The sequence below is a fragment of the Phodopus roborovskii genome, unplaced genomic scaffold, assembly GCF_943737965.1.
Source record: "Phodopus roborovskii unplaced genomic scaffold, PHOROB, whole genome shotgun sequence".
Lineage (NCBI taxonomy): Eukaryota > Metazoa > Chordata > Mammalia > Rodentia > Cricetidae > Phodopus > Phodopus roborovskii.
In genome coordinates, this window is record NW_026126480.1 from 35,184,411 (window position 1) to 35,211,801 (window position 27,391).

Consider the following 27,391-nt stretch of genomic DNA (forward strand, 5'->3'; position numbering starts at 1 on the left):
ATCTTCCAAGTGTTGGAACTAAAGATGTGTGCCACCATGCCTAGCCAGGCCATAAGGTTTTCTTTTTTTCTTTAATGTTCCCAGGGGCAGATTCCAGGGGAGACTCTGTTGTTGGTCTGGACTCAGAAGGTGACTGAATATGGTCCCTGAGAATTCCATCTGGGTCACAGCCTGCTGGAATGTCAGCAGGGACTCTAGCCCTTGCCTCTACCAAAGTGCAATGGACTCCAAGTTCTACAAGTAGGGTCTGTGTGGAGAAGGGGGTCTAAGGCTCAGCCCAGGGCTGGAGCTAGGGTTCTTCCGCTTTGACTGGCAATGAATGTAAGTGATGCTTCTTGTTCCAACCTTGGGTTAACACATGACTGAGCAGCTAAGTATGCTATTTCCGGCTTCTCTTCAAGTTGGGTTCAGCATGTGACTAAACTGTGAGGAAGCACTGTATGTTCTAGTTTCAGATGGGGGCCTTAAGAATGAGTAGGGAAAATGGGAGTGGTGACAATGCCCGGAATCCCGGCACTCAGGAAGTCCAGGCTGGAGGACCATTTGAGTCCAGGAGTTTGAGATCAGCCTGAGAAACAGAGCCTCTGTCTCAGTAAGGGGGAAAAATATGTCTTTCCACAGGCTGAGATGCAGATATGATGGCAGCTACTAAAGCAGCTATTTGGGGCTTCAGAGTAGAAATGGCATGGAGTGTGACAGAACAGTAAGCTAAAAGTAGCAGGAGCCCCAATACAATAGAGTTGCCATCTGTAATTTAGGATATTTACTCTTGGAGCAAGGACTTTCTACCTGGTTTTGTCTCAGTGTCATTACAGCAGCCCAAAGTCAGACCTCAGCAACTATATACTTGGTTACAACCATCTCATTTGCTCCTCTCCTGAAACTCTGGTCCTGAGATCCACCTTCACCCCAGTGGACCCAGAACCCTGCCCTGGAAGCCAGACTGTTATTGCATGCTTGGATTTGAGCCCTCAGTCACTTAAAACAAATCCTCCCCATGTTTTTCATTTATTGGTTTGGAGAAAGGGTTTCTCTGTGTAGCGCTGGCCATCCTGGAACTCACTCTGTAGATCAGGCTGGCTTAGAACTGAGAGATTTGCCTGCCTCTGTCTTCTAAGTGTTAGGCTTAAAGGTGTGTGCCTCACCACCCAGGCAATATTCTCCATGTTTTAAATCTCCAGTTGTTTGTTTTTTTCATTTTGCAAATGGTATTAATAGTAACATTCTCTTCAAAAAGCATTTTTATATAAATATGATCATATCCTGTTCAAGAATGTATAGGGGCTGGTCACAGTTTGTCTCTGGGGCAGCAAAGCAAAGAAACAAAGCAGGTTTCCATGAAGAGACTACAGAAACACGCACCCCAAAGTATCTGTGAACATTACAGAAAGGCACCAATATCAGGACCTGCTCAGTCTCCAGTCCTACATAACAAGGAAACTAAACTGCCCAAGAGAGGCACTCCATGAACACAGCTAGACACAAAACAGACGACACTACAAAACACACAGGAAAGCTGTTGCTGCTGTGCCTTTTATTGTCACTGTCCCCCAGGGGCACCTGGTTTCTCTCACATTTCTTTATTGGGGTACTAGCCCCCCCATTCTTGCTCCAAATTTTGCTCCAATTTTGCCCTTTTGCTGGGTCTGGAAGAGCTTTTTGGTGTCCCCTCTCCAGAACTTCACTTAGGTAGGAAAGTGTCAAACAGGCCTCCATCCTGCCTTGTCTCCTAATCTCTCCAAGGTCCTGTATCCATTCCTGGGTGTAATGTCCATGGTCTGTCCTCATCTGTGGAGAGGGGAAGCAGGTGGTAGAAGGGGCAGAGAGACCTAGGTTTGAAATCTGGCGTTTCCTACTTATTTTTTCTGTAACCTCAGTGAAGTACTTGACTCTGTCTAGCTTCCGCTTCCCTTTCTGTGAGCCACATTTCTCCCCAATTGGAAAGACTCTATGGGAAACTTCCCCCATTTTGGTCATCAGAGTGGAACTCAGAGTCAAATATGGGTCTCATTCTTGCTGTAAATAACACATTATTTTTTTTTAGTTTACTGGTATGTGAGTGTGCATACATGAGTGTGTACATGTGAGTAGTCTCATGCTTGGGCTTCTGTGGGCATGTGGCGGTCAGAGGATGTTGAGAGCATGGTCCTTGTACTTAACAGAAAAGCACTTAGAGACTGGGCATGTTAGTCACATAGGGGTGTGTCTCCTCCTTGGAGGAGATGAAATCAGATACCTGCATTCCATCCAGAAAGCTGAGAGTGGATTTGTTAACAGCCTGGTGACCTAGGGGCCTCACCCAATTCCCCAGAGTGATTGTCCCAGACTCTTCCCTCCTTAGCCCATTGCCCATCCTTGGGGGAGATTCCCACTCTTCGCTCCTTAGCCCATTGCCCATCCTTGGGGGAGATGTCTCAAGTGCTTTATGGCCTGCTGACATCTATGCTATCGGTCAGAGACCACACTAGATTCTAGGTCTTTTAGCTGGAGAACCCACGACTCAAGGTCACAAGTACTTTGTAAAGGAGTCTCTAGTGAGTCACACCTTAAGCGTCATTGTGCACCTGGAATTGGACTGATTCAACTGACTGTTGCCTGAAAACCTTTCCCCGAGTGTACAGAGTTTTGAATATGCTGACAGTGAACCGCCTGGCATTAGACTCCCCAACGTCTGATCCAGGTAGACAAAGTTGATCTGCTCTGGGTTTTCATTCTCATCTCTTCTCAGCTTCTCTTCCCTGCCTGGATGCCTGCAGCACTCTCCTAAGAGACAGCTTGCAATTGATTCCCCTTTCATCCTGTGGGTCCCAGATACCTAGCACAGGTGTCATGGTGACAGTGAGTGCCTTTACCTGCTGAGCCCTCTCACCAGCCCAGGGCCTACTTTTGATTCCCCACTTCTCACTCAAGAGAGACTTAGACCTGTCACCTTAAGCAAAACCACGTTTACTGGCTCCTCACCTCCAGATCTGCCTCAGCGCCAGGCCTTTTTCCTTTCAGAGTTCTGGAACTTGGTCAGAAGCTTCCTCTCATGCCCACCAGGGCTAGGGCGGTTGGTATTGGCGGCAGCTTCTCTCTTGGTACGCCCTTTCCGACCTCCCCCTACTAGGGGAGCAGGAGACAGGGGCAGAGGAGAGGTATGAGGTTCAGAGGACAGACAGACAAATGCCCGGGGCTAGGGATGGGAAGGGCAGAACAGCCAGAGGGCGGTCGGTGGTCACTGTGAGTTTGGGGCACTCTACCCCTGCTGTTTATGCATGCATAGAATGAGAGACACTTAGAAACGAGTCCTCAGTGTTAGGGCAGACAGAACTCAGTAGATGAGGCTGGATTAGAGTTACTTTGGGATAGGGAATAGATTAGTTAGAGAAGGCAATCTGGGAGAGAAAATCCAAACCCAAGGAGGAGGATAAGAAGTCAAAGAGCTGCCCAGCAGGCCTACCGACGTAAGGATGGGCCAGGCTGTACTGGTCATACTCATCCAGGATGCCATCTTCGTCCTCTGGGTTTAGGGGTTGCTGGGAGGAGCTGGGTTTTGGTGGCAAGGTGGCCATCATGTCTGCTCTGCTTTCTCCAAAGTCTTGCCTGTGTCGTGTTTTCCAACTGTCTGCCCTCTCCCAGTTCCTTCAACCCTACTTATAAAGCTGTCTCCTCCTCAGACCATAGGCTGGCTCCTGCCCTTCAAGTCTTGTCTGATGCAATCTGGCCTTTTTCCAGACTGGGCCCTGAGACGCCAGCCCGGAGCAGAGAGGCACACCCTCCCCTTCCTCCTCCCTCACAAGGCTCACCCAAGCCCAGCTGTGTTTTTCCACGTGGAAGACTCCCGCCTCTTAGGGAGCAGGCAGGATGTGGGCACAATCTTTGGGATGTTGGCCAGGGAGAGCAGAGGGCCTCAGAGGGGTCACTCCTTCCTATTATTTCAACCTCTGCCACAAACCCCGCCTGGGTCTGGGTCATGGCCACACAGTGCCCTCCCCCCACCACTCTAGTCTGGTTCAGACTTAGGACTTGGTGACAACATACACACTGAAAAAGGAGAGAGGAGGGGCAGTGACACGATTCATGCCAGGTCAGCAGTTCCTACCCAGCCACACCCAAGTCGTCTATTTTTACGGAAAGTCCCCTTTCTGTACATCAATAGAGTTCCTAGGGACTTCCCCTCATCCGAGGAGATGGAGGCTAGCTAGCTGGTAGAGACAGCAAACACCCTGGATTCTACACTCTGACCCCTGATCAACCTTCTTCCACCCTTCCTTCTGACTGAGTCCTGCTATACAGCCCAGCCTGGCCCTTGAACTTGTAATTCTCCTGCCTCAGCATCCCAAGTGGTTGGATTACAAACTCAACAAGTCAGCTAAGATCCAATGTCTCCTGTGTGACCCTGGATATGCCACTCTCCCTGTCTGATTGTCCCAGTTTCTCCTTTAACAGAGGATAGCCCAGTTTCTCCTTTAACAGAGGATAGCCCAGTTTCTCCTTTAACAGAGGATAGCCCTATCAACCTTGGTTGGCAAGAGGTTCAAGTAACATAATGTCTGGAAACTTGCAACAGCTGCAAACAGCATAAGGATTAGTCACAGTTTCCCGTGGTTTAGGATTATAGACAGGCATGTGCCACCATGCCAGTCTTAAAACCTTTTTTGTTTTGTTTAAGATTAGATCTTATCACGATGCTCAGGTTAAATAGATATCCTGGGTTGAAATGATCCCCATGCCTCAGCTTCCTGAGGAGCCGTGGCTACTAGTATATGTGTACCATCATTCCGGGTCTTAAGTGGGATTGATAGGAATTAATATGAATTTTAAGTTCAGATAAGAGAAATGTGAAGCCAGGCATTGGTGGAGTACACCGTTAATCCCAGCACTCAGGAGGCAGAGGCAGGCAGATCTCGGGAGTTTGAGATTAGCTTGGTCTATACAGTGAGATCCAGGACAGTCAGGGATATACAGAGAAAGCCTGTCTTGAAAAGCCAAAAGGAAAAAAAAAAAAACATGTGAAATGAAGTTTTGTACTTTTTTTTTTTAATTGAAAAACAAACAAACAAGTTTTCTGGCTGGAGAGATGACTCAGCAGTTAAGATCATTGGCTGCTCTTCCAGAGGACCCAAGTTCAATTCCCAGCATCTACATGGCAGTTCACAACTGTCTGTAACTCCAGTTCCAGTGTCTCTGACACCTTCATGCAGACATAGCATGCAGGCAGAACACCAATGCATATAAGAAACGTGTTTTTAAAGTTTCATACAACGTCTTCTCCTCAAGGGTTCCCTTCCCCAGCTCCTCCCAGCTCCTCCCCACTCACCCAGCTGCATCACTCTTTCTCTCTTTAGGACACAGATAGGTAAACAAAATAATCACAATAACCATGAGAAATATGAATGAAAAATGTTAAAAGGAGGCTGTGACTGCTCCTAAGTATGGTGGAGAAAGCTTATTGTAGATACTCGGGAGAGTACAGCCAGAGGCATCTGGAAGAATCCAGCCAGCAGACTGAACAGGAGCTGTGGGAGAGAGGGGGAGGAAAGGAGGAAGTGAGGAGAGACAGGAGAGGAGGGCTAAGGGAAGAGCCTCAGACCAAGTGGCCAAGAGGCAGAGAGTATCGGGAAACTTGGAGACCAAGAGAGAAAACAGCAAAGAGACTGGTGTAGCCAAATGGCTGGGTTGTATAAGAATCAGAAAGCTGGGAGAGGGAAGCCCAACCTGGGCTGGAGAGTTTAGGGCAGGGCATGGGGCATGCCACACTAGCAATGCTGGGAGAAGCTGGGACAGTGTCTGCTTTGATAGATTAATAGGTACCTCAGCCACTTATGTGTGTGGTGGGGGTTGAGACCTAACAAAATAAACACAAAAATTCGTAAAACACAAAGTTAGAAACTATAATATGCAAGCAAAAGGCTAGTTACACCAAAAAAATCCAAACAAAACAATATGAGGCAAAAAATTCTATAGAAATACCCTTTTGTTGGCTATCTTCTGCTGGACATGGGGCCTACCTACCCTTAACTGTGGTTAAAGTAACCAGTGAGACAATACTGGGGAAAGCTAATTTCTCCTTTGCAAGCAGATGTCAATTTGGTTAGGAGTGGGAGCCTGTGTCCACTTTCCCATCTCAGCACTGGAACCTCATCTGGTTTGGACCTGGGTAGGCCCTGGGCATGCTGCCAGTCTCTCAGTTCATGTGGCATCCGTCCTGTTCTGTCTGGAAGACACTGTTTCTTTAGTCATCCATCCCCTCTGGCCCTTACACCCTTTCCATCTCCTCTTCAGCGTAGCTACCTGAGCCCTGAGGGGAGGGGAGTGTCCTACTCTAGATGGGAGGATCTGACCCCTGTGAGTCATGTTAGCTTAGAAAGGGTGCCCACATCAATTCTCTGTGTTCCTGTCTCCAGGCGGGGAGTTAGACAGACAAAACATTCCACGTCTCAAAACAAAACAAAGCTGGATTCCAGTGAAACCAAACCCTCTCAACCCAGACCAGACATTATCCCTCTGCCGGATTCCACAGACTGTGAGCCTCATAGTTGCATTTCAGTCTCAGTATTACCTGAATTCAATACCCACCCCCCAAGTCTGCTTGATGCTCCCTCCTCTGAACAACAAAACCAGGCATCTGTTCTAGATACTAGTGACATATGCATTCTTTAAAGCCCAAAGCACAGGCCTGGAGAGATGGCTTGTGGGTGAGAGTACTTGCTGCACAAACAAGAAGACTTGAGCTAGGATTCCAGCACCCTAGTAAAAATGCAGGCTTGGCTGTGTATACAGCAGTGACTGCAGCACTGTGGAGTCAGGATGGAGACAGAAAGACTGCTGGGCTTATGGCCTGCCAGCCTAGCTCCAAGCTCAGTGATAGACTCTATTTCAAGGGAATGAGGCATCCTCTGCCACACACCACACACACACACACACACACACACACACACACACACAGCAGAGAGATGCTTCCATCACAGTCACATAAACATATACATAATCACATGAATTGATGGATAGAGGGTAGATGAATGGATGGAAAGACAGACGATACATAGATGGATGGATGGAGAGATAGAAAATGGATGGATGGATAAAGAATAAGTGGATGGATGGATGGATGGAAAGATAGAGGATAGATAGAGTAAATGAAAATGTGAACCTAGGTATAAAAGTAAGAACAGAAGGTTGCTTGAGTCAAAGCAACACTAGTCTAGTTACAGACCTCATGATGAAAGAGAAAAAAGAATGTTATATAGCCTGGCCCTGGTAGCACTGATGAGAAATTTAAGCTACTTAGGAGGTTAAGGCAGGAGGATGGCAAATTCAAAGCCTGCCTGGGCTACAGAGTGAGTTCAAGAGTAGCCTGGGAAACTTGGTGAAACTGTCTCACAATAAAAAGTTAAAAGAAGACTAGGAATGGAACTCAGAGTAAAAAGTTTGCTTAGCATATTTGAGTCTCCAGGCCCAATCCCCAGTATAAAAGCAAGTAGAGAAAACATTGAATGGAGCTGTGGGGTGTGGTGGTGCAGGCTGGAAATCCCAGCATTTGGAGGCTGGAGCAGAAGGATTTCAAAGCCGAGGCTCTGAGAAACATTCTTCTTTCTATCCAAGGTTTGTGAAAATCTTTTGCTCTCCCTTAGCTGATGTAACTCTTTTCATGCAAAGACCTAGTTGTGTCTCAGAACATGACACAGAGTCTTCCTCCATGCTTTCAGATCCTTCATGCTTGACCATAAATTAGCCAGTATTGTCAGATTATGAGGTCAAGTTCCTACCAATGGGATGAGACTAAGTCACCACTTGTGTTAGAATAAAACTTAAGTGAACTTTGTGTTCCACTGTACTTCCTAGCCTGGTTTGGGTCATGACACAGTCTTTCTATAAAAAGAATTTGCTTTTCTGGTTTATGTTTGCTTTGTGTATTTCTTTGTGTGATACTGAGATTATTCTTTTCCAACAAGGCCAGCCTGTGTTACACGGTGTCCCAAATTTCAACATTAAAACAAAGTATACAATAAGCAAAGAAACAAAAGCTGGAGACAAAGGTTTGGAAAATAGTGTTCTTTGGCCTTGCAGGGCTTTATCACCTAACAACAAAATAATTCCTCTACTGGAACGTGGGTTGAAATCAGATTGTAGGGAAAGATACTGCAAATAATCTTACTAGTGATCTGAATGTTCATCAAGAAGCAGGACAGTCAGGATATGGTGCACACAGGCCCACAACTGTCCTTCCTTTCTTTTCCTTTCCTTTCCTTTCCTTTTTTTTTTTTTTTTTTTTTCCAACCCAGAGACTTGCACAGATTTCTGCCACTGTGATATCTCTAGCCCTTTTCTTTTGTGTCCCTTTCCCTCCTCCTTAAGGCAAGAGTCCTCTGGAGTGCTAAGAAGCCCCCTGAGGGGCAGTCCTAGCCCTGCTGAGAGGTAGATGCTACATTCCTTGACTTCTGCCACCAGTCTCCTTGGTGACTTGTCAGAGATCCTTGGGCTCCTGGGCAGCTGGTCAAGGATGTGTACTGCTGTGCTTGAGAGCCATCTCCCTACAGAACAGTCTCCCACACACCATGTGAGCTGCCAACTGCCTAGTTTCAGTTTGCTCCGATGTATATCAGGAGGATGAGAACACTTGGCGTGTGTATGGCAGGGCTTAGCCCGGAGCCAACATGTGACACCCTGTTATTTCCTTATTCCTCAAAGAAGGTAAATAGAGGTTCTAGGAGTGTCTATTTCAAGGTCACAGCTCTATGACTGATAAAGGACCCATGACCTACATAGACCCTAGCTGGGCAAACAGTGGCAAGGGTTTGCACTGTGTGTATGTAGTCCCTTGCCAGCTGCCTCCATCTACACTCTCTTCCTTCCCAGACATTTGTGTCTTCTTTGGAGCAGGCCTTGTACTGAGAGCATGTAGAGAACTTGCCTTTTGAAAGCTCTGTGCTGTGGGGAAATGGTTCTTCAGTATAGCAGTATATATCCCTGTTCTAAGTATCACACATATGCCATGATGACATGCCTGTAACTAGAGTACACTGGAGGCTGGAATGAGAGGATTTCAAGTTCAAGACCAGCCTGGGTCACATAGTAAGGCCCTGTCAAAAGTAAATAATAAACAACAGACCAAACCAAGCCCAAAAAATAAAAACACTACACACATCAACAGCTATCATTAATGCTGTCACCTGTTCTATTTTACTATCTTCCCAGCATCCAGTTAACATCAACAAAAATATCTTTCCAGGCAGTGGTGGTGCACACCTTTGATCCCAATACTTGGGAGGCAGAGGCAGGCAGATCTTTGAGTTCAAGGCCACCCTGGTCTACAAAGCCAGTTCCAGGAAACCGGGGCTACACAAAGAAAAACAAAATACAGTATCTTTTTACTTTTTTTTTATTTGTCTCTACTAGAATCAAACTACTGATCAGTTTAATCAGTGTTAAAACAGAAGGCTCTGGAACCCAGCTGCCTGGATCCAAAATTTAGGCCAGGCAGAGGTGGCACAGGTCTTTAATCCCAGCATCCAGGAGACAGAGGCAGGTGGATCTTTGTGAGTTCAACGCCAGCATGGTCTACCAAGAGAATTCCAGGACAGTCAGAACAGTTACACAGAGAAACCCTGTCCTTGTTGGCTGTGTGTCATTAGACAAGTTATTTAACCTCTCTATCTTTGTTTCCTCATTTGTAGACCTAAATGGGGTCTTTGTGAGCATTAAAAGGACAATTCTTGGGCTCATGAAATGGCTCATCAGGTGAAAGTATTTGCTATCAGGCCTGAGGACCTGATTTCAATTCCCAAGACCCACATGGTGGGAGGAGATAACCAACTCCCATAGATTGTCCTCTGACCTATATACAAGTTCTGTGGAGTACTTGTGTGCCTCTGAGTGTGTGTGTGTGTGTGTGTGTAGGGGGCTCCTCTCTCTCTTACATGCGCGCGCGCGCGCACACACACACACACACACACACACACACACACACACACACACACGCTTTTTAAAGGGGTCAGAATTATTAGCCTGATGCCATGGTGTATGCTTGTAATCCCAGCTGTTTGGGAAGCTGGCGAAGGAGGATCACAGGTTTGAGGCTGTACTAGAAGTAGCAAGGTCTTATCTCCTCATTTCTGCATTATCCTTTCTTTCTCTCTCTTTTGTTTTGAGACAGGGTCTCACTTTGCAGCCCTGGCTGGCCTGGAATTCACTGTGTAGACTAAGCTGGTATGAGACCTAAGAAAAAACATTTCCACAACTGTCTGATTAAAGCAAGCTTTATTCAGAGGTGCACATGGGACTGGCCAGACTGCTGCCTCACTCTGTGTGTGTGTGGGGGGGGAGTGGTCAGAAAGCAGCCCCTCAGTGATTTTTGAGGTCCCTTTTATGGGGAAGAGTTAGGGTTGATAGAAAACAGTTGTTGAGATAATTGGCTGTTAGCACCTGGATAAAAGAGTGAGGGATTGAGGGCTCGAGGCTGCCAGTGGGGTAAAGTGTGATAGCAAACAGCTGTTGGGATAATTGGCTGTTAGAAAGAGGCAATAAAAATAAATGCAAGAACACATCACATCATGTGGAAGGCAGTAAGGCAAAGGGCAATCCTATATCTTAAATTCAGGAGTTAGCAAAGCAAACGGTGTGGGCATATATCATGGGGGTCACAACATCAGCTTGTTTTCAAAAAAAGAAGTTTTTAGGATACATTAGGTTTAAGAAACAGAAACCTGAACTTGGGAGGCAGAGACAGGCAGAGAGATCTCTGTGAGTTTGAGGCCAGCCGGGTCTACAGAGCAAGTTCCAGGACAGCCAGGGATACATGAGAAACATGTCTCAAAAAACAGACAAAAAAAAAAAAATAACAAACAAAAGCAAAAAACAACCCATAAACGTATCCTTTTGAGGTATGGGGATTTAGTAACAATATATAACAATGTGTCTCCTGTTTCAGTTTCACACTGGCCTTAAAGAGACATCCTCTGCCTCCTAAGTGAAGGGTCAGTGACCCAAAAACAGAGTCTCAGGTGTGCTGAGACACTCTGGACTGAGCACACTGAGAAGTACAGCTGCCTGACCAGAAAGCCAACAGCTCCTAAGAACCTCAGTCGGTATTTACCACCTTGAGATTGCAGAGAACAGAGCCACAGAGGGAGCTTTTCACCCCACAAGTTCCCTTTTCTGCCCTAGAGTCCCTTGAGCCTCCTGTACCTCAGTCTCTTTTCCCATGGAGAGACTTCCCTCCTTCGTTGTCCTGATAAAGAACAGTCTGCCTCTGTGGGGGTCATCTTCTCCTTCTTTCTTATGTTCACACCACCTTTGAGCACGGGCATTAAAGGGCTTCACCACCATGCCCGACTTTGCTTTTATGAAAATGAAGGGTGACACAGGTTCTCTCTGCTTAGCCCTGAAACTCACTACATAGATCAGGCTGGCCTTGAGCTCACAAAGATCTGTTTTTTGCCTCCAAAGTGCTAGTGTGCTGGGATCAAAGGTAATGCACCACCACACCCAGCTTTCTCTCTTTCTCTTCTCTCTCTCTCTCCCTCCCTCTCTCCCTTCCTTCCTTTCTTTTAAAGACAGGTCTTACTGTGTATCACAAGCTAACCTAGAACTCATGATCCTGCTGCCTCCTCAGCTAGAATTACAGGTGAGTGCCACTGGACTCAGCTAAGACTTTATCTTAAGAAATAAAAACAGGAAGGCCTTTATTAGCACAGTGCCTTAAAGACAGTATTGTTATTCTCTAGGGCAGGCAACTTGAACACCCAGCTTAGCAAAGGACAACCCACATACACAAATGTTAACAAGTTCACCCAAAATTGTGTGTCCAGCTTCTGGATACTCTGCCCTAAAGCATCTGAGCCCCTCCAGCCTGGCCTTACTGAGGATCACAAATGGCCTCCATGATGGAGTGAGGGCAAATGGACCTGGCTGGGATCTTTCAGGAGTGGAAAGGAAACATAAACATTGTGAGAAAAGCTGAGTGGAGGAATAGGAACCCTAGAAAGGACTTTACAGAAAAATCTAAAATTCCACTCACATCAGTGGGACCTCAAAAGTGACTTTGGAAAAATCAGGGTAAGTTTTCACATACTGTGGCCTCCAGATATGTATTTAGTCAACCACAAGGAATTCTGGGATTTGGTTTTGTTATGTTTGGGGGATCGCTAAATCATTCATTATTCTGTTATAACTTTCCAGGAGGTTGCCAGGAATACCTAATACAGCCCAGGAATTACAGCTTGTGCCTGGTCCATAGGACCCTCAAACCTAGGGCTGCACTGGGAATTTCTCTTGGTTCTGTAATCTCATTTTGAGCATAAATGGATGCTGGCTTTAACTAGTGCTTAGGGAATACTAGTAAGATCCTGAAACATGCATACCTCCATGATATTTTGGTCCTACTTGCAGAAGTTTCTCCTACAGCAAGAAAAGAAGTAAAGAGGTGGAGGAAAGGCTGGGGATGTAGTTTACTTGGTAGAGTACTTGCCAAGAATTCCTGAAGCTCTGGGTTTTATCCCCCTTCCTCCTTCCCCCTCCCCACCGCCACACTTCATAAACTGGGTATGGTAGGGAACACCTGTAACCCCAGATCAGAAGTCCAAGTTCACCTCAGCTACTTTGCTCAGATCCCAGGATACAGAAACACAAAGTCAACTACTTAAGTTCCCAACAGCAAATGAAGGCATGACTCTACCAATGTTCACCCTAGGAAATCAATGAGTTTCGTGGGCTGCCTTACAGAGCAGAGGTAAAGAGGGTTACCTACCTGGGTAGGTGCTCCTTCCCCTACAGCACCCAGCAGGGATGAGCTCCCCCTCTATGCTCCCCCAGCCTATGCATGCTAGCCTCTTCCCAGGCCATGTGCAATTAAAGTTGAGTTGCACACAACAGGTGATAGGGTTGTATCACCTGGATGAATAGGTAAGGGTCTCATGACCATCCTCACCCTTCTATGAGGAAGTATAAACAGTCAAGAAGCCCAGCTGGGATAGTTCTTTTAAAAGGAGGTGCAGTTGAATTCCCCAAAATGTCAGTTGCTTGGCTGGGAGGACAGTCACTCACAATGTAGCAAGTTCCAGGCTAGCCTTGGCTACATAACAAATTAGTCTGTCTCAAACAAATAAAAGAGGTAATACTATTTGTATGAAATTTGTTGTAATAATGGCTATGAGTTATACATGATTTTAGTATAATATAGGTCTCACATTTTTTTCTGGTAAAAAAGATAATGAACAAATAAAACAACATAATAGAAGAATGTAGAACAAAAATTTCAATTCCTGGATATAATCTCAGAGACGAGCAATCACAACATCCTTTTAATCTTTAAAAAAAAAAAAGAGTATTTATTGTAATTTTTTGGTTTACTTTGTTTTTCAAGACAGGGTTTCTCTGTATAACAGCCTTGGCTGTCCTGGAACTCAGTTTGTAAACCAGGCTGGCCTTGAACTCATAGAGATCTATCGGCCTCTGCCTCCCAAGTGCTGGGACCAAAGGTGTGTCCCTACCACCACCCGGCTATTTATTGTGTTTTATGTGTATGAATGTTTTGTTTGAATGTTTGTCTGTACCATTTGCATCCTGAAATTGTGGGCAGTTGTATAGGTGCTGGAAGCAAACCCGGGTCCTCTGTAAGAGTAAGAGTTCTTAACCATTGAGCCCTCTCTCCAGCCCTCGAGGCCTCGCTTAACAGATAAAGAAATAGAATCCCATTTAACAGATGAAGAAAAAGGACCAACCAGGGCTAGGGTGGAGTCTTTAGCCTGTGAGAAGACCACGGGGTCAATGCCTAGACCTGCAAAGATGAAATGATAGAAGAAAACAAGAAGGCAGACAGTCTCTATTACATGAATGTTTAGGTGCCAGTTATGTGCAGGACCCTCACTTGGTGCTAAGGATGAAAACATAATAACAACAGGCAGAAATGTGTAACACTCAGTACCTTGCACTAAAGGAGCTCCTAGCATAGTAAGTAATGGAAGCAAACCCAGCTGCTTGATGTACCTGCTCCAGAGAAGGCCATGTGAAAAGGAGGAGCTCAGCTGGACCAGGACATCTCAGCAGTGTCCCGGAAGTAAAGGAAGTGGGTTAGTTAATCAAAGGAGTCCTGGACCAGGGCATCTCAGAAGTGTCCGGGAAGCAAAGGAGGTGAATTAGCTAAGCAAAGGAGTTCTGGTATAGGGAACTCTATCTAGTCTTGGATTTAGAGGCAATAACCCAGTCCCAGTTCAGGAGTGTTCTAAAAACTCAGCCCGACAAATCTACTATAGTGGCACTCACCTGTAATTCCAGTACTTAGAGAGCTAAGGCAAGAAGATCATGAATTCAAGGTCAGCCTGGGTAACATAATAAGATCTTGTGTCAAAGTAAATAAATAAATGAAGAAAGAAAGAAAGAAAGAAAGAAAGCAAAAACAAAAATAGGCTGAGCATGGTGACACATGCCTTTAATCCCTTAACGCAGGAGGTAGAGTTGTGTGGATATCTGAGAGTTTGAGGTCAGCCAGGGCTACTTTAAAAAAATAAGTTAAAACAAATAAGTGAAAACCAGACCAGCAAGTTGGCTCAGCAGGTACGTGCTGGCCACCAAGTCCAACAACCTGAGTTCTATCCTCAGGATCCATATTAGGTGGAGGACAAGAAGCAACTCCTGCAAGTTGTCCTCTGTCCTCCACATGTGTGTGCTGTGACATGAGGGTTTCCTCACGCCACATACACTCACAAAAATCAATAAACCAATAACCACTACAATACAAAAGCACTGTCTCCACCTGCAGACAGGATGTGGTGATCAGCAAATCCATCAATGCTGTGTACTAACTCAGGGGTAGATATGAAGGGTTTCAAACCCTCTAATTTTAAGTGTTATATTTTCTTTTTTAGTGAAGTGGTTCTTTTGTAGTATAGATTTTTACTTGAGCTATTTTATTATTATTATTATTATTCATCAGGTCTGTTAGCTCTAGAAGGGAACGCCGTGGCTAGGTGGTAGGAACATTGGTTAGGCAGTGGAAACAGTCGGCTACCCCGCTACAGTCATTAGAGAGGTTGCTGTCTACAAAGAACTGAACCTTGTTTTATTTTGAAACAGGATATTTCTAGGTTGCCCAGGTTGCCAGGTTGGCCTTGAATCTCTAGACTCAGGTGATTTTCTTGGCTCAAACTCCGAGGTTACTGGCATTTCATGCATGTGTCACCACACACCTGGCAAGAGTTTAGTATGTCGGATCTAGATCAATTGCATTCATTGTCAGTTCTCAACAGCATCACCATGAGATATGCCCTACAGGGCAAACTGCTCCCACAGACCTTAATATATTATTGTATTTTGTATATATCTGCATAGTCATGAAAAATAGAACCACAGGACTAAAGCAATGGTTCAGAATTAAGAGTGCTGATCTTCCAAGGAAGAGTTCTGTCTCCAGCACTCACTTTCTGCAGCTAAAAAATACCTATAACTCTAGTTCTGGGGGATCTTTTGCCCTCTTCTGGCCTCCCAGGGCACACACACTTACTCTGGTTCTGGTTCAGAACCCACAAGCCCCCCATGAACACCCACAAGCATGTAAATAAAAATACCTGGGCATGGTGGTGCACATCTTTAATCCCTGGAGGCAGAGGCAAGAGGATCTCTGATTTTGAGCCTGGTTTACATAGCAAGTTCCAGACTAGCCAGGGCTACATAGTGAGAGCCTGCTTAAAAACAAACAAACACAAACAAATTTAAAAATAAGTTGGTATTGTTATTAGCCATCTACTTCATGAATATTGCCATATAGTCTCCATCTGATTTTGTTTTGTAAATGTAAATGTAAACAGCTTGACTATCAAAATCATCCATGAGGGTAAAAAACAGCAACAACAAAAAACCCTTCCAGGTGGTGGTGGCACAGACCTTTAATCCCAGCACTAGGGAAGCAAAGGTAGGCGAATCTCTGAGTTTGAGGCCAACCTGGTCTGCAGAGTGAGTTCCAGGACAGCCAGGGCTATACAGAGAAACCCTTTCTCGAAAAACAAACAAATAAATAGATAAACTAAAAATGTTAACATTAAAAAAAAAATCCTAACAGTCAGGTGTGGTGGTGTTCCTATGTAATTCCAGCATTCATTAGAGGTAGAGGCAGGAGGATTTCAAGTTTGAAGCCAGTACTACATAGTGAGATCTTGTCTCAAAAAGCAGTTGAAGAGATGGCTCAGAAGTTCAGAGTGCATACTGCTCTTGCAGAGGACCCAAGTTTGATTTCAGAAGCCATATTGGGCAGTTCCCAATGGCCTGTAACCCCAGCCCTATGAAATATGACATATCTTACTCCTCTAGCATCTGTATTCTCTCTCTCTCTCTCTCTCTCTCTCTCTCTCTCACACACACACACACACACACACACACACACACACACACGCATCTTTTAAAAATATTTTCCAGCTGATCTGAGTGGCCTGCACTGTTACCTGGGGCAATGGTGACATCCAGTCCTGGCTGCTGCAAGGACTATGTCTGGGTCTGTTGCCTTGCTCAGGCTGGGATCTGAAATCCAAGGCCCATGGTGCCATAAAATGTTACACAGAAGCCTGGGGTTGGGGCTGTGGCCTTGTTGGTATCTGGGGGCCATACCTCAACCAGAGCCATCCTGTTCTGAATGGCTAGTGCTTCCACCCAGAGTCAGGATGTTGCCCTGAACTGAGCTGCTGCCGAAGGCCATGTCTGGGTCTGTGATCCAGCTGCAGCTGGATCTGTGTTGCTGTCTGTGAGGTGTGTCACCTCAGGGTCATAGGAACCATGCATGGTGAAATCCGAGGTTCATGCTGAGCCAGCCCTGCTCTTGACTGACCCTGGGAAAGCTGGCCCTGGCTGTCACTGGACATTGCAGCAAGAGCATTGTCCCTGACCCCCATGGGAGAGCTGTAAGGTCTAACTGCTGAACCATCTCTCTAGCTCCCACCCCCCACTTTTGTGTGAGACAAGTTTCACTATACAGCTCTGGATGGCCTGGAGCTCACCATGTAGACCAGGCTAGCCTCTGCAGGGATTAAAGGTATGTACCACAATGCCCAACACTTGCCCAGAAAAAAAAAAAAAAGAAAGAACAAATAATGTTTATTTTCCTAAAAGTATGCTTTCTGGTTCCAGCTTCATACCCACTTCCAACTGTAGCGAATGGCATCTAACATCCATTGGGCTTTCTTCTTTGTTCCCAGGTTAGCCAAGTGCATTCCTCATAATGGCAGAATTAAGCCTTCAAAGAGAGAAATTACTCCAAGCACCTCAGAGACTAATAAGGAGAATTCGTTAATGAAAACATGAGTCTGGGACCTGGCTCATGCCGATGGGATTTGAGCCACGAACAGAAACCTCCCATGGCTTATATAGGTCTGAGCTATAACATTGTAATCTCACACAGGCCTTCATCTGCAGGTGTGTTCATGGGTTCCCACCCCAAGTTACATTTTTTTGAGCAATTGGTGGGTTTTCTCAAGGCAGAAGTTGCAGTTTTAGGTTATGTTTAGATTTTTAGCTTACACTTTCTGAGCTAAGAAACACAAAACTCTCTCCCTCCCTCTCTCTTTCTCTCTCTGAGAAGGGATCTCTCTTGTTTCCTGTAGCATGAATTCTAATTGTTCTTAGTAATAAAAACCAAGAGTCCAATATGGGGTAAATGCATCAAGGTCAGAGAAGTAAAGGAGCGAGCCACAAGAGAGACCTCTTACCTCTACTAAATCCTCAGACCCAAAGGGATGATCCTGTTCCTCAGACTGCTCAGACTCACTGCTGCTCAGACTGCATCCTCAGACTGAATGCTCAGACTGACTGCCTAGACTGCCTCCATCTTTACAAAACCTCAGACTGCGTCTCGCTCCTGTCTCATCCCAGAATATGTTCCTCTCTCTGCCCAGCCATGCCACTCTTGTCTCCACTACCCTAGTGCTGGGATTAAAGCTATTTGATCCCAAGTGCTGAGATCACCTTTGTGTCAGCTCTGTTTCTCTTTTAGACAGAGTCAATCTCATGTAGTCCAGGCTGGCCTTGAATTCACAGAGATCTGTCTGCCTCTGTCTCCCAAATGCTGGGGTTAAAGGTGTGTGCCACCACTGTCTGGCCTCTAGGGCTAACTAGTGTGGCTAACTTTGCACTCTGATCTTCGGGCAATCTTTATTTGTTAGATCATAAACTATACTCTCCATTATGTAGCCCTGGCTGTCCTGAAACTCACTATGTAGACCAGGCTGGCCTCCAACTCACAGAGCTCTGCTTGCCTTTGTCTGCAGAGTGCTAGGTTTAAATGCATGGGCCACCATGCCCAGCTATCCTCCCCTTGGCCTCCTGCATACTGAAATTACAGCCATGTGCTACCATGCTCCATCTTGGAAGGGACTTAAATGCTCAGTGCCAGGACAAGAGGTGTGTGGGTTGCATTTTTGGTGAAGCCTTCTTGGGGAGAACAACAATCCAGGTTAAATTACTAACTCCCAAGTTAGCACCAGAACATTGCCGGGCTGCATGTCTGGAGGCTACAGACGGCCCAGGGCAGCACTGAGGAACCTGTCCCAGACATTGCCCCCACACCCAGGAGTGCAGCCACATGGCCCTCAGAGAGTGAGCCTGAGCCCAGCCTCGTCCAATACACCCAGAAGGCTTCCACAGTCTGTTTTTGACGGTCTTGATTTGTAGCCCAGGCTTGCCTCAAACTCTGATCCTCCTGCCTTAGCTCCCAGTGTGCTGGGATTGGTTATAGGTATGTGCCACCACACCTGGTTTTGTCATGTTCCAGTAAGAAAATTTATTTTATTAAAGGAGAGACAGTGAAACATACACAAAACTCTCCAGAGTGGATGTAGCTTAGATTGGGATTATGGAGAAGTTTATTTTCTCCATTATGTAATGTGGATTTCAGACTTTTTCATAGTGTATAAATTATAAGTAGACATAGCCATAAGTGCCTGTGTTTCACTCCTTCCTTCAGTCCTTGGATTCCATGCATACTATGCCACCTTCTGGTTACAATGTGGCTTTTGTGTGTACCCCAGGCTCAAAACTCATTGCATTAAAATCAGTCTTCTCTACCTGCCTGCCAAGGGAGGCCATATTTGGAGAGAAAGCCTTTTGTTTCCATTCAGTGAGTGTTGAGTGAGCATGATCAGGGACAAACTGAGAGAGACACCTGCAGCCTCCAGGCAAAAAGACCGTTCCCAATAAGAAGACAGTAGAGACCATTTGCGCTATGCTTTTGTAGTGGAACTCAGGATGGGAAGGACTCTGAAATGTGCATCTTAGGAAGCTGTGCTCTGGAACTTACTTCTCAGTGTCCTTCAGTAAAGATCTCTTGTAACCCCCCCTCTCCTGAATGCTAAGGATTGAATACAAGTCTTTGCATTCCACCACAACTCCAACCCTCCTCTTTTGAAACAGAGTGTTGCTATGTAGCTCATGTTGGCCTGGAATTTTCTATGTAACCCAGACTGATGTCAAACTCACAGTCCTCCTGACTTTGTTTCCCAGGTGCTAAGATCACAGATGTGGGCTCCATGCCTGTCTTCTCTATGATGTTTCAAAATTCTTTGGAGGAGAATTTGAATCTAACGTCTGTGCCTGTGAGATTAAAGGTGAGAACACAGAGACCCTGATTTTCTCACATGCTGAGACCTTTTCAGGAAAAGAGAATATTCTGGTCAGCTCCATTGTTCTCCCCAGATGACTCAGGAGATGCAGTCTCTTGGGGGCTGGATCATTGGGAGTCTACCCTGAGAAGTGAGTAATAGGTCCTGCAAAGCTGAGGGCCAAAGTTTGCAGCAGTCACCCTACCAAAATGGTGTCTGCCACAGCCTTCCCAAGCAAGAAATGGAAACCTCATTTGCTCTTTTATTTAAGAAAAAAAAAAAAAAATTGAGACAGAGTCTCACTACGAGCCAGCCTCCAAAGCAGAAACCAGCCTTCCTCTGCTTTCCAAGTGTGCCACTGCCTAGCTTACTTAAGCAATACTTATATTAAATGCCAAGCTGAGAACACAGAAAGGAGCTTAGCCTTCGTGGAGTTTACTATCCAAGGGATAAAAGACATGACATACATGAATCAAATGCCACACCTTTTAGGCTGAGAATGTAGCCTAGTGGTTGAGAACTTGCCTAGCATGCCCAAGGCCCTGGTCCGATTCCCAGAAGTAAAAGCACCCCATCACCACCACTGCTTCCTCCATCACCTAAAGTTGTGACTTTTAGGTGACTGCCATAGTGGAAGAGATCTACACAATATTGTGAGAGACTGGAAGAGAGGATGACCCACTCAGGGAGATTTACAGTGAGTAAGAGCTGTGGAGTTAAAGAAGGGAGAGAAAGGGCTGGAGAGATGCTTCGGCAATTAATAGTACTGGTTGCTTTTCTGGAGGACCTGGGCTGGGTTCCTAACACCCATACAGAGACTCATGACTATCTGTAACTCCAGTTCAGAGGCTCCAAAGCCCTCCTCAGGCTCCTGTGGACACTGCACAATATGTACATACAAACACTCATGCACATAAAATTTAAAAATGAGTAAACCTTAGAAAAAGGAGGTGGGAAGGAGGGGGATAAAGAAGAGGCAGGAGAGGAGTGCTCTCTGAGCATTTACAGAGGCTCTGAGGGAAGGCATCAATGGAGAAGACCCATGCAGGAAGCAGGTGTACCAGGGCATGAGCATATTTGCATTTTAGGAAAACCAGTCTGGTCAGAACAGACTCTCAGAGACATTTTAAGAGGGTATTGTTCTCAGCCGGGCGTTGGTGGTGCATGCTTTTAATCCCAGCACTCGGGAGACAGAGGCAGGTGGATCTCTGTGAGTTCGAAGCCAGCCTGGTCTACAGAGCTAGTTCCAGGACAGGCTCCAAAGCAATACAGAAAAACCCTGCCTCAAAAAACCGGGGGGGGGGGGGGGGAGTTGGGGGGGTGGAGAGGAAGGGTATTGTTCTCTCTTATTTGTTAAAACACATTCTAGAGAAATCTTCACACTGGCCACAAGGGGGCAGGCATGAGGTGTACACCATGATGGCATATGTGATTGCTAATGGTTAAATAACAATTTAGAAATCCATCATCAGGGCTCTAAACAACTTCAAAATGTTGGATGTTTAAACTAAGACAAGTTCTTACTATGTGGCCTTGGCTGGCCTGGCACTTCCTGCTTCTGTCTTCTAAATGGATGGATTAAAGGTGTATGCTACCACTTCTGTCGTTAATTATGATTTTATTACATTTATTTATTGTGTGTGTATATGCATGAATACATGCACACATGTAATCTGCCATGACGTGAGTCCTTGGTCCTCTCCTTCCGCTGTTTGGAGTCTAGAGACTGAACTCTTGTCATCAGGCTTCGTGACAAGTGCCTTTACCAGCTGAGCCATCTTGGTACTCCTCAGAAGCTTAGCTCAGAATCCCTAGTGTTGCAATTAGAGGCACATACCACCACACCAGTCTAAAAAGAATAGAAAACCTCTTCTGTTGCAACAGCAGAGGCCTTTGGACTAGAGTGGATGTGGTAATGGAAAGTAGATGAATTGTGTTCTTTAAATGAATATATACGCAGGATATTTCTAGCAGGGTGAAGTGTCCGACAAATGTGTTTTATTTTGCAGGCACTTAGTGGTGGGCTGACTGTAAGACTGGAGAGAAATGGGGTCTTAAGAACAGACTTCAGGCTCTGGCTCTGAGGAGTATGTCTGTGAGAGGCAGTGAAGTGAAAACTGAAAATTGAATGATAGGTTGTTTTTGTTTTGCAACAGTGTCTCTATATTCCTGGCTGTGCTGGAGCTAGCTATGTAGAGAGGTTGGCCTCAAATCCACAAAAACCCTCCTGTTTCTGCCTCCCTACTTGGACTAAAGGTGTGTGCCACCATGCCCAGCCAATAGGTTTGGTTTTGTGTTAGTTTGTCTTGAGACATTTGGATGTGACAAGGAACACACACACACACACACACACACACTCTTCCTTGGCCTCCCTCTTGGCCTTTACCCACTAGGCTGGCCTTTAGTTCCCAGGCTCAAATGATCCTCCAGCTTTCTCCATTGTAGCTGGGACAGCAGTTATGTACTGTTACACCTTGTCCATTGTGCACCATGAGGAAGGAGAGAGACAACACTTATGGGTTCCAAAGTCTTTAATAAATCACCACATAATGGGCTGCTGATTGATCAGGGCTGCAGGACAAGGACTCAGGAGTTTTGTCTCTCCTGGCAGCCCTGAGCAGGGGCAGAAGTGGGGTTTATAAGCACAAAAATCAGTGACTATTTGTTACCATGTTACAGTTAAAAATCTGCCAATCAGAAGTTAAAGATTGGGGACTTTCCTTGTGAGTTCCATCATTGTCAACTGACATAGAATGTAAGCTTTTCAGTCCAACCAATCAGATCCATTTGTTCTTTCTGTTGTCAGGAGCAGCCATAATGTCTTAGAGAACTAAGGGACATACCAACTGTTTCTATGGTTTAAGGAGGAGGTTGGTCAGCCATTGGAAAGTTCCCAGCTCCCCTAGGGTTTCAGGTAAAATGGAGTCTGAAGTAAAAATGACAGTATTCAAGCCAAGGTGCTTTTGCCTGCTCTCTTCAGAACAATAAGGCTTATGTAAACAAACAAACAAACAAACAAACATAAGTAAAAATAAAAACAGAACACTAACATATAATGCAAATCAGGGAGTAAAGACAAATTTTTAAAAACAACTGTAATAGTGCTAACTGTTGACCTGATAGGATCTAGAGTCACTTGAGGGATGGATCCCTGGGTATGTCTATGGGGAAGACCCATCTTGACCTTGGGCAGTACTGTGGGCAGGGTCCTGGACTCCACAGTAAGTCCTGGGCAGGGATCCAAGACTGAGCACTAGCAAGCATGGATGCTTCAATGTTTGTTTTTGGTTTTCTAGACAGGGTTTCACTGTGTAGCCCAGGCTATCCTGGAACTCACTATGTAGAGTGAACCAGCCTGGCCTTGAAATCAGAGATCTACCTGCCTCTGCCTCCTGAGGAGCTGGCATTAAAGATGTGTGCCACCACGCCTGGCTGTGCTTTTTTTTTTTTTTTTTTCTTTTTCTTTTCTTTCTTTCTTTCTTTCTTTTTTTTTTTTTTTTTTTTTTTTATGTGTATCAGTGTTTTGCCTGAGCTGCTATTTCAGTGTTGGGATTTGAACTTGGGTCCTCTGGGAGAGTAGTCAGTGCTCTTTACTGCTGGGCCTTCTCTTCAGCACCAGTTCTGGTGGAGCACTTAGGTAGGATTTGCTGAAGGAGGCAGAGGCAGGAGAATCTCGAGTTTGAGGCCAGCCTGAGCAGCTATCTCAGCTTCTTAGCTGTAGATTTCTGACTTTGCTCCTGCTGTTGTTACTTTCCAACATGATGGATTGTATCTTGAACTGTGAGGGCTAATGACTGAAAAGCCTCAAGGGAGCTGTGAAATTCTTGATAGGAAGGTTGACAGGCTAATAACATCTGCAGGCTGCTGGGAGCCCTAAACTACTGAGGTCAACCTATTGACCTTGAGGCTTTGGGGGAGGGGAATCTGCATATGAAATCTTCTACTACAAAAGTTCCAAAAGCCCCCAACTCCCTGCACGTCTGCGCAGTCTCCACTTCCAAGTCAGGTGACTGCCCTTCATTGTTCTCATTAACGACAATCTTCTGTTGAGGTGGGTCTCTTTTAATTTCATATCACCTTGATCAATCCTGATCAACCACTAAACCCAAACAAACATTTCTGTTGTGTAGTAATCTTTTTGTACACTGTGAAGATAAGTCTTTGCCAAAATGCCTTCTGATTTGTTTAAAAAAGAGCTGAATGGTTGATACTTAGGCAGGGAGAGGCTAGGTGGGGCTTCTGGGCAGAGAGAAAAGATCCCTAGATGAATCTAGGCGGGTAAGACACCAGAGGAGATAGAGAAGAATCAAGATATGCAGGAAGGGGGGTAAAAGCAAAGAGCCACATGGCAGCATGCAGATTAATAAAAGGGTTAATTTAAGTTGTAAGAGTTAATTAGAAACAAGCCTAAGTAAAGCTGAGCTTTCATAATTAATAATAAGTCTCTGTGTTACTTTTTGTGGGCTGGTGGATGAAAGAAAAATCCTTCTACATCTTTCATCCCTACATTTCCTCTTAAAGGGTTTTTGGTTTTTTTTTTTTTTTTTTTTAAACCACAGCAACAGGAGCAGTAATGAAGACTATAATTGTGAGCCCTGTATGTCTTATGATGAGCAACTGTGGTTCACATTTGACTTTAGGAGAGATAGTTGCTGTGGCCTTGACAAATGAAAATTTATATCGGATCCTGGTACCATAAATTTGTAATCTCAGCACTTGGGAGTCAGCTGCATCGAACTCAAGAGAAAGCCACACCTGCCTCTAAAAACCAAAGAGGGCAGAGGCAGGAGGATCTCTGTGAGTTTGAGGCCAGCCTGGTCTACAGATCAAGTTTCAGGCCAGTCAAGGCTACATAGTGAAACATTGCCTAAAACAACAACAAAAGTGGAACAGTAGAAACTGTGGAACTCTTTTGTTTGTTCGAGACAATGTATCCTGTTTTTCTGTGTAGTCCCACATGTCCTGAAGTTCCCTGTATGACAAGGTTAGCCTCAAACTGACATAGTCTTCTGCCTGTGCTCCCCCCAACCCCCACCCCGCCATGCTGGGCTGTGAAATTCTTCATATTATAGTTTTTCCAAAATTAAAGATATATAACTGAGACAAGATGCGTAGTAGCGTCATTCATTGAGTAGTGATGAGAAATGCAAGGTTGGTGCTGGAGAGATGGCTCAGCACTTAAGAGCACTTGTTCTTGCAAAGGACCCCAGTTCAGTTCCCAGCACCCATGAAGTAGCTGAGGACTGCCTACAACTCTAGTTCTAGAGGATCTGATACCCTCTTCTGGTCTCCTTGAATACTAGACATACACCTGGTGTACATACATATATGCAGACAAAACAATCATATATATAAAATAAAAACAAATCGCTTAAAAAGGAAATGGAAGGTAGTTTTCTTATTTGTGTTTTTAATGTTTTTTAAGATTCATTTTGTGTATGAGTATTTTGCCTGCATGTGTGCATGCGTATTGGGTGTGTGCACCGTTCCTACAGAGGTCAGCAGAGGGCATCTGATTCCCTGGAATTGTTCCTATGGATGACTGTGAGCCAACATGTGGTTGCTGGGAATGGAACCTAGGTCCAGCACAAGAATTGGTCTTCTAATCACTGAGCATTTTCTGACCCTGGTTTTTGAGACAGGGTCTTGTTATGTAACCATAGCTAGCCTAAACTCACTGTGTAAACCAGGCAAGCCTTTAAGTTGTAGGAGATCCTTCTGCCTCTGCCTCCAGAGAAGTCGGATTATAGGAGTGTACTACCATGCCTAGTGTTCTAGTTTGACTTCTGTTGTTGTGATAAAACATTGTAACCAAAAGCAACTGCAGGAGGAAAGGGTTTATTTAGCCCTTCAAAGTGACAGGCCTTCTTTTTTTTTTTTTTTTTTTTTTTTTTTTTTTTGAGACAGGTTTTCTTTGTCATGGCTTGCCTGGAACTCACTCTGCACAGCAGGCTGACCTCAAACTCACAGAGATCCACCTGCTTCTGCCTCCAGAGTGCTGGGATTAAAGGTGTGAGCCACCATTGCCTGACTTCTTTGTGCTTTTGTTTTTGAGACAAGGTTTCACTCTCTAGTCTGGTTAGTTTCTAACTCATAGACATCTACCTGTCTCTGCCATCTAAATGCTGTTAATTAGCTTTCTTATATTGGCCAAGATCACCTTCTCAGGGAATGGTGACTCCTCTAATGGGTTGGACCCTCCTACATAGATTAGCAATCAAGACAATTTCCCATAGACATGGCTACCAGCGATGTCTGTCTGGGAAATTCCTCAGTTAAGGCTGCCTTCTCAAGTGACTCCAGCCTGTGTCAAGTTGATGGTTAAAGCTGACTAGAACACCTGACTAGACCTAGGTCCAGTGAAAGAAGGTATTCTTTTTTTAAACTTGAAAAATTATGTGCCTCTGTGTGGGTATGTGCACAGATGCCAGGGGAGGACAGGAGTATCATATGCCTTTGGAGTTGGAATTACAGGCCGTTGTAAGCCACCAATGTGGACACTGGAAGCTGAACTTGGCTTCTTTGCAAAAGCAGTACATTCTTAATTGCTGGGAATCTCCCCAGCCACATCATTTTTCTGAATTTTCTTTGTTAGTCTGGAGACTGGAACAGTTCCAGTGTTGAAGTTTAATGTTCCTTAATAGAAAAAAATCTGATAGCTTACTGTGTGCCAGGCACAGTGCTGCATCCTGGGGATTCCCAAATGAACGAAACTAACAATCTTGACTTTAGAGTCTGAAATTTTTTCAGAGAATAACAATATGTAATTATAGACTTTAAAAGGCTTATTTCCAGGTGGTTGGTGGCGCACAAGTTTAATCCCAGGACTTTTACTCTGGAGGCAGAGCCAGACCTATTTCTTTGAGTTCAAGGCCAGCCTTTTGGTCTACAGAGTGAGTTCCAGGACAGCCAGGATTGTTACACAGAGAAACCCTGTCTTGAAAAACAAAACAAAACTGCCAGAGTCCAGCTCCAGCAGGTCCCAAAGAGGAGGTGTGGAGTTGGCAAGGGAAGGAGATGGACAGGGTCTGAGGGTGAATCAGGGTAGCTGCCTGTTTACTGAAAACCGGCTACACCTTATATACTCTATAATTGCATTATAGTTTGAGCACAATCAATATTGAAAACAAACAATGATTCCAGGGTGAAGGTGGTCATCAACACCATTACAGCATTCAGCATCCTTTTTTTTTTTTTTTTTTTTTTTTTTTTGTGAAGCAGAAACAAGTTAGTTTAGCAAGAATCTAAATGCCTTTTGTCCTCTAAGGTTCAGTAACCTCACCAGGTGCCCTTTTACACTTCTTCCTGTGTGGTCTCAACCTTTGTGGTCAGGAGGTGCCAGACACTGAGTCTTGAGAAAAAAAACTGATAAGAGCAGTTTTCATTCCTCAAGGGACATGATGCAGCAATTGTACTATGTAGTACAACAAGCATTGTGCTGTTTACTCCTTGTATTCCTTTGGGCCTTAGCCTTATATGGGCCTGTTTCCCTCATAAGCTCTCAAAGGGGAGGGTTCTGACATTTTCCCCTTCTCCCTGTATACCATACCATTCTGACTCCTTCAGTGTGTGCTCCTGTATATGGCAGAGGGCGATTAAGCCAGTCTAACTTCTTAACAGAATCTTTTCTCCATGGGGCATACCTGATCTTGCCATACACCCAGTAAGTCACTAATAGTGGGCACTATTCTATACTTACTTACTGAACCCTTGCCCTAAATGGCCTCAGGCTCTGGATCTGTGCCCACTGTTTCTTTCAATAGTGTGTTTTTCATTTCTGGTACTAGGTATGCCCAGTTAATGAATCGTTAGCTTCTTTATTCTTGGTGTAA

General features: G+C 45.0%; 1 protein-coding gene across 1 annotated transcript; it reads right to left on the reverse strand.

The window, feature by feature from the left end:
• Positions 1-1,517: 1,517 nt before the first annotated feature.
• On the reverse strand, positions 1,518-3,687 carry Nupr1 (nuclear protein 1, transcriptional regulator). The gene is made up of 3 exons (XM_051192966.1): positions 3,443-3,687; positions 2,962-3,105; positions 1,518-1,788 (listed from the first exon to the last, which is right to left on the reverse strand). The coding sequence occupies exons 1-2, from the start codon at positions 3,555-3,557 to the stop codon at positions 2,975-2,977; spliced, it is 246 nt and encodes an 81-aa protein (XP_051048923.1). The 5' UTR covers positions 3,558-3,687; the 3' UTR covers positions 1,518-1,788; positions 2,962-2,974.
• Between the last annotated feature and the right edge of the window lie 23,704 nt (positions 3,688-27,391).

Excerpts from the sequence above, each read along its gene's own strand:
- Nupr1 (XM_051192966.1), bottom strand. The coding sequence starts at position 3,557 with ATGATGGCCACCTTGCCACCAAAACCCAGCTCCTCCCAGCAACCCCTA. Across the intron at positions 3,106-3,442 it reads CCTGGCCCATCCTTACGTCG|TAGGGGGAGGTCGGAAAGGG; the intron begins GTAGGCCTGCTG and ends CTGCTCCCCTAG.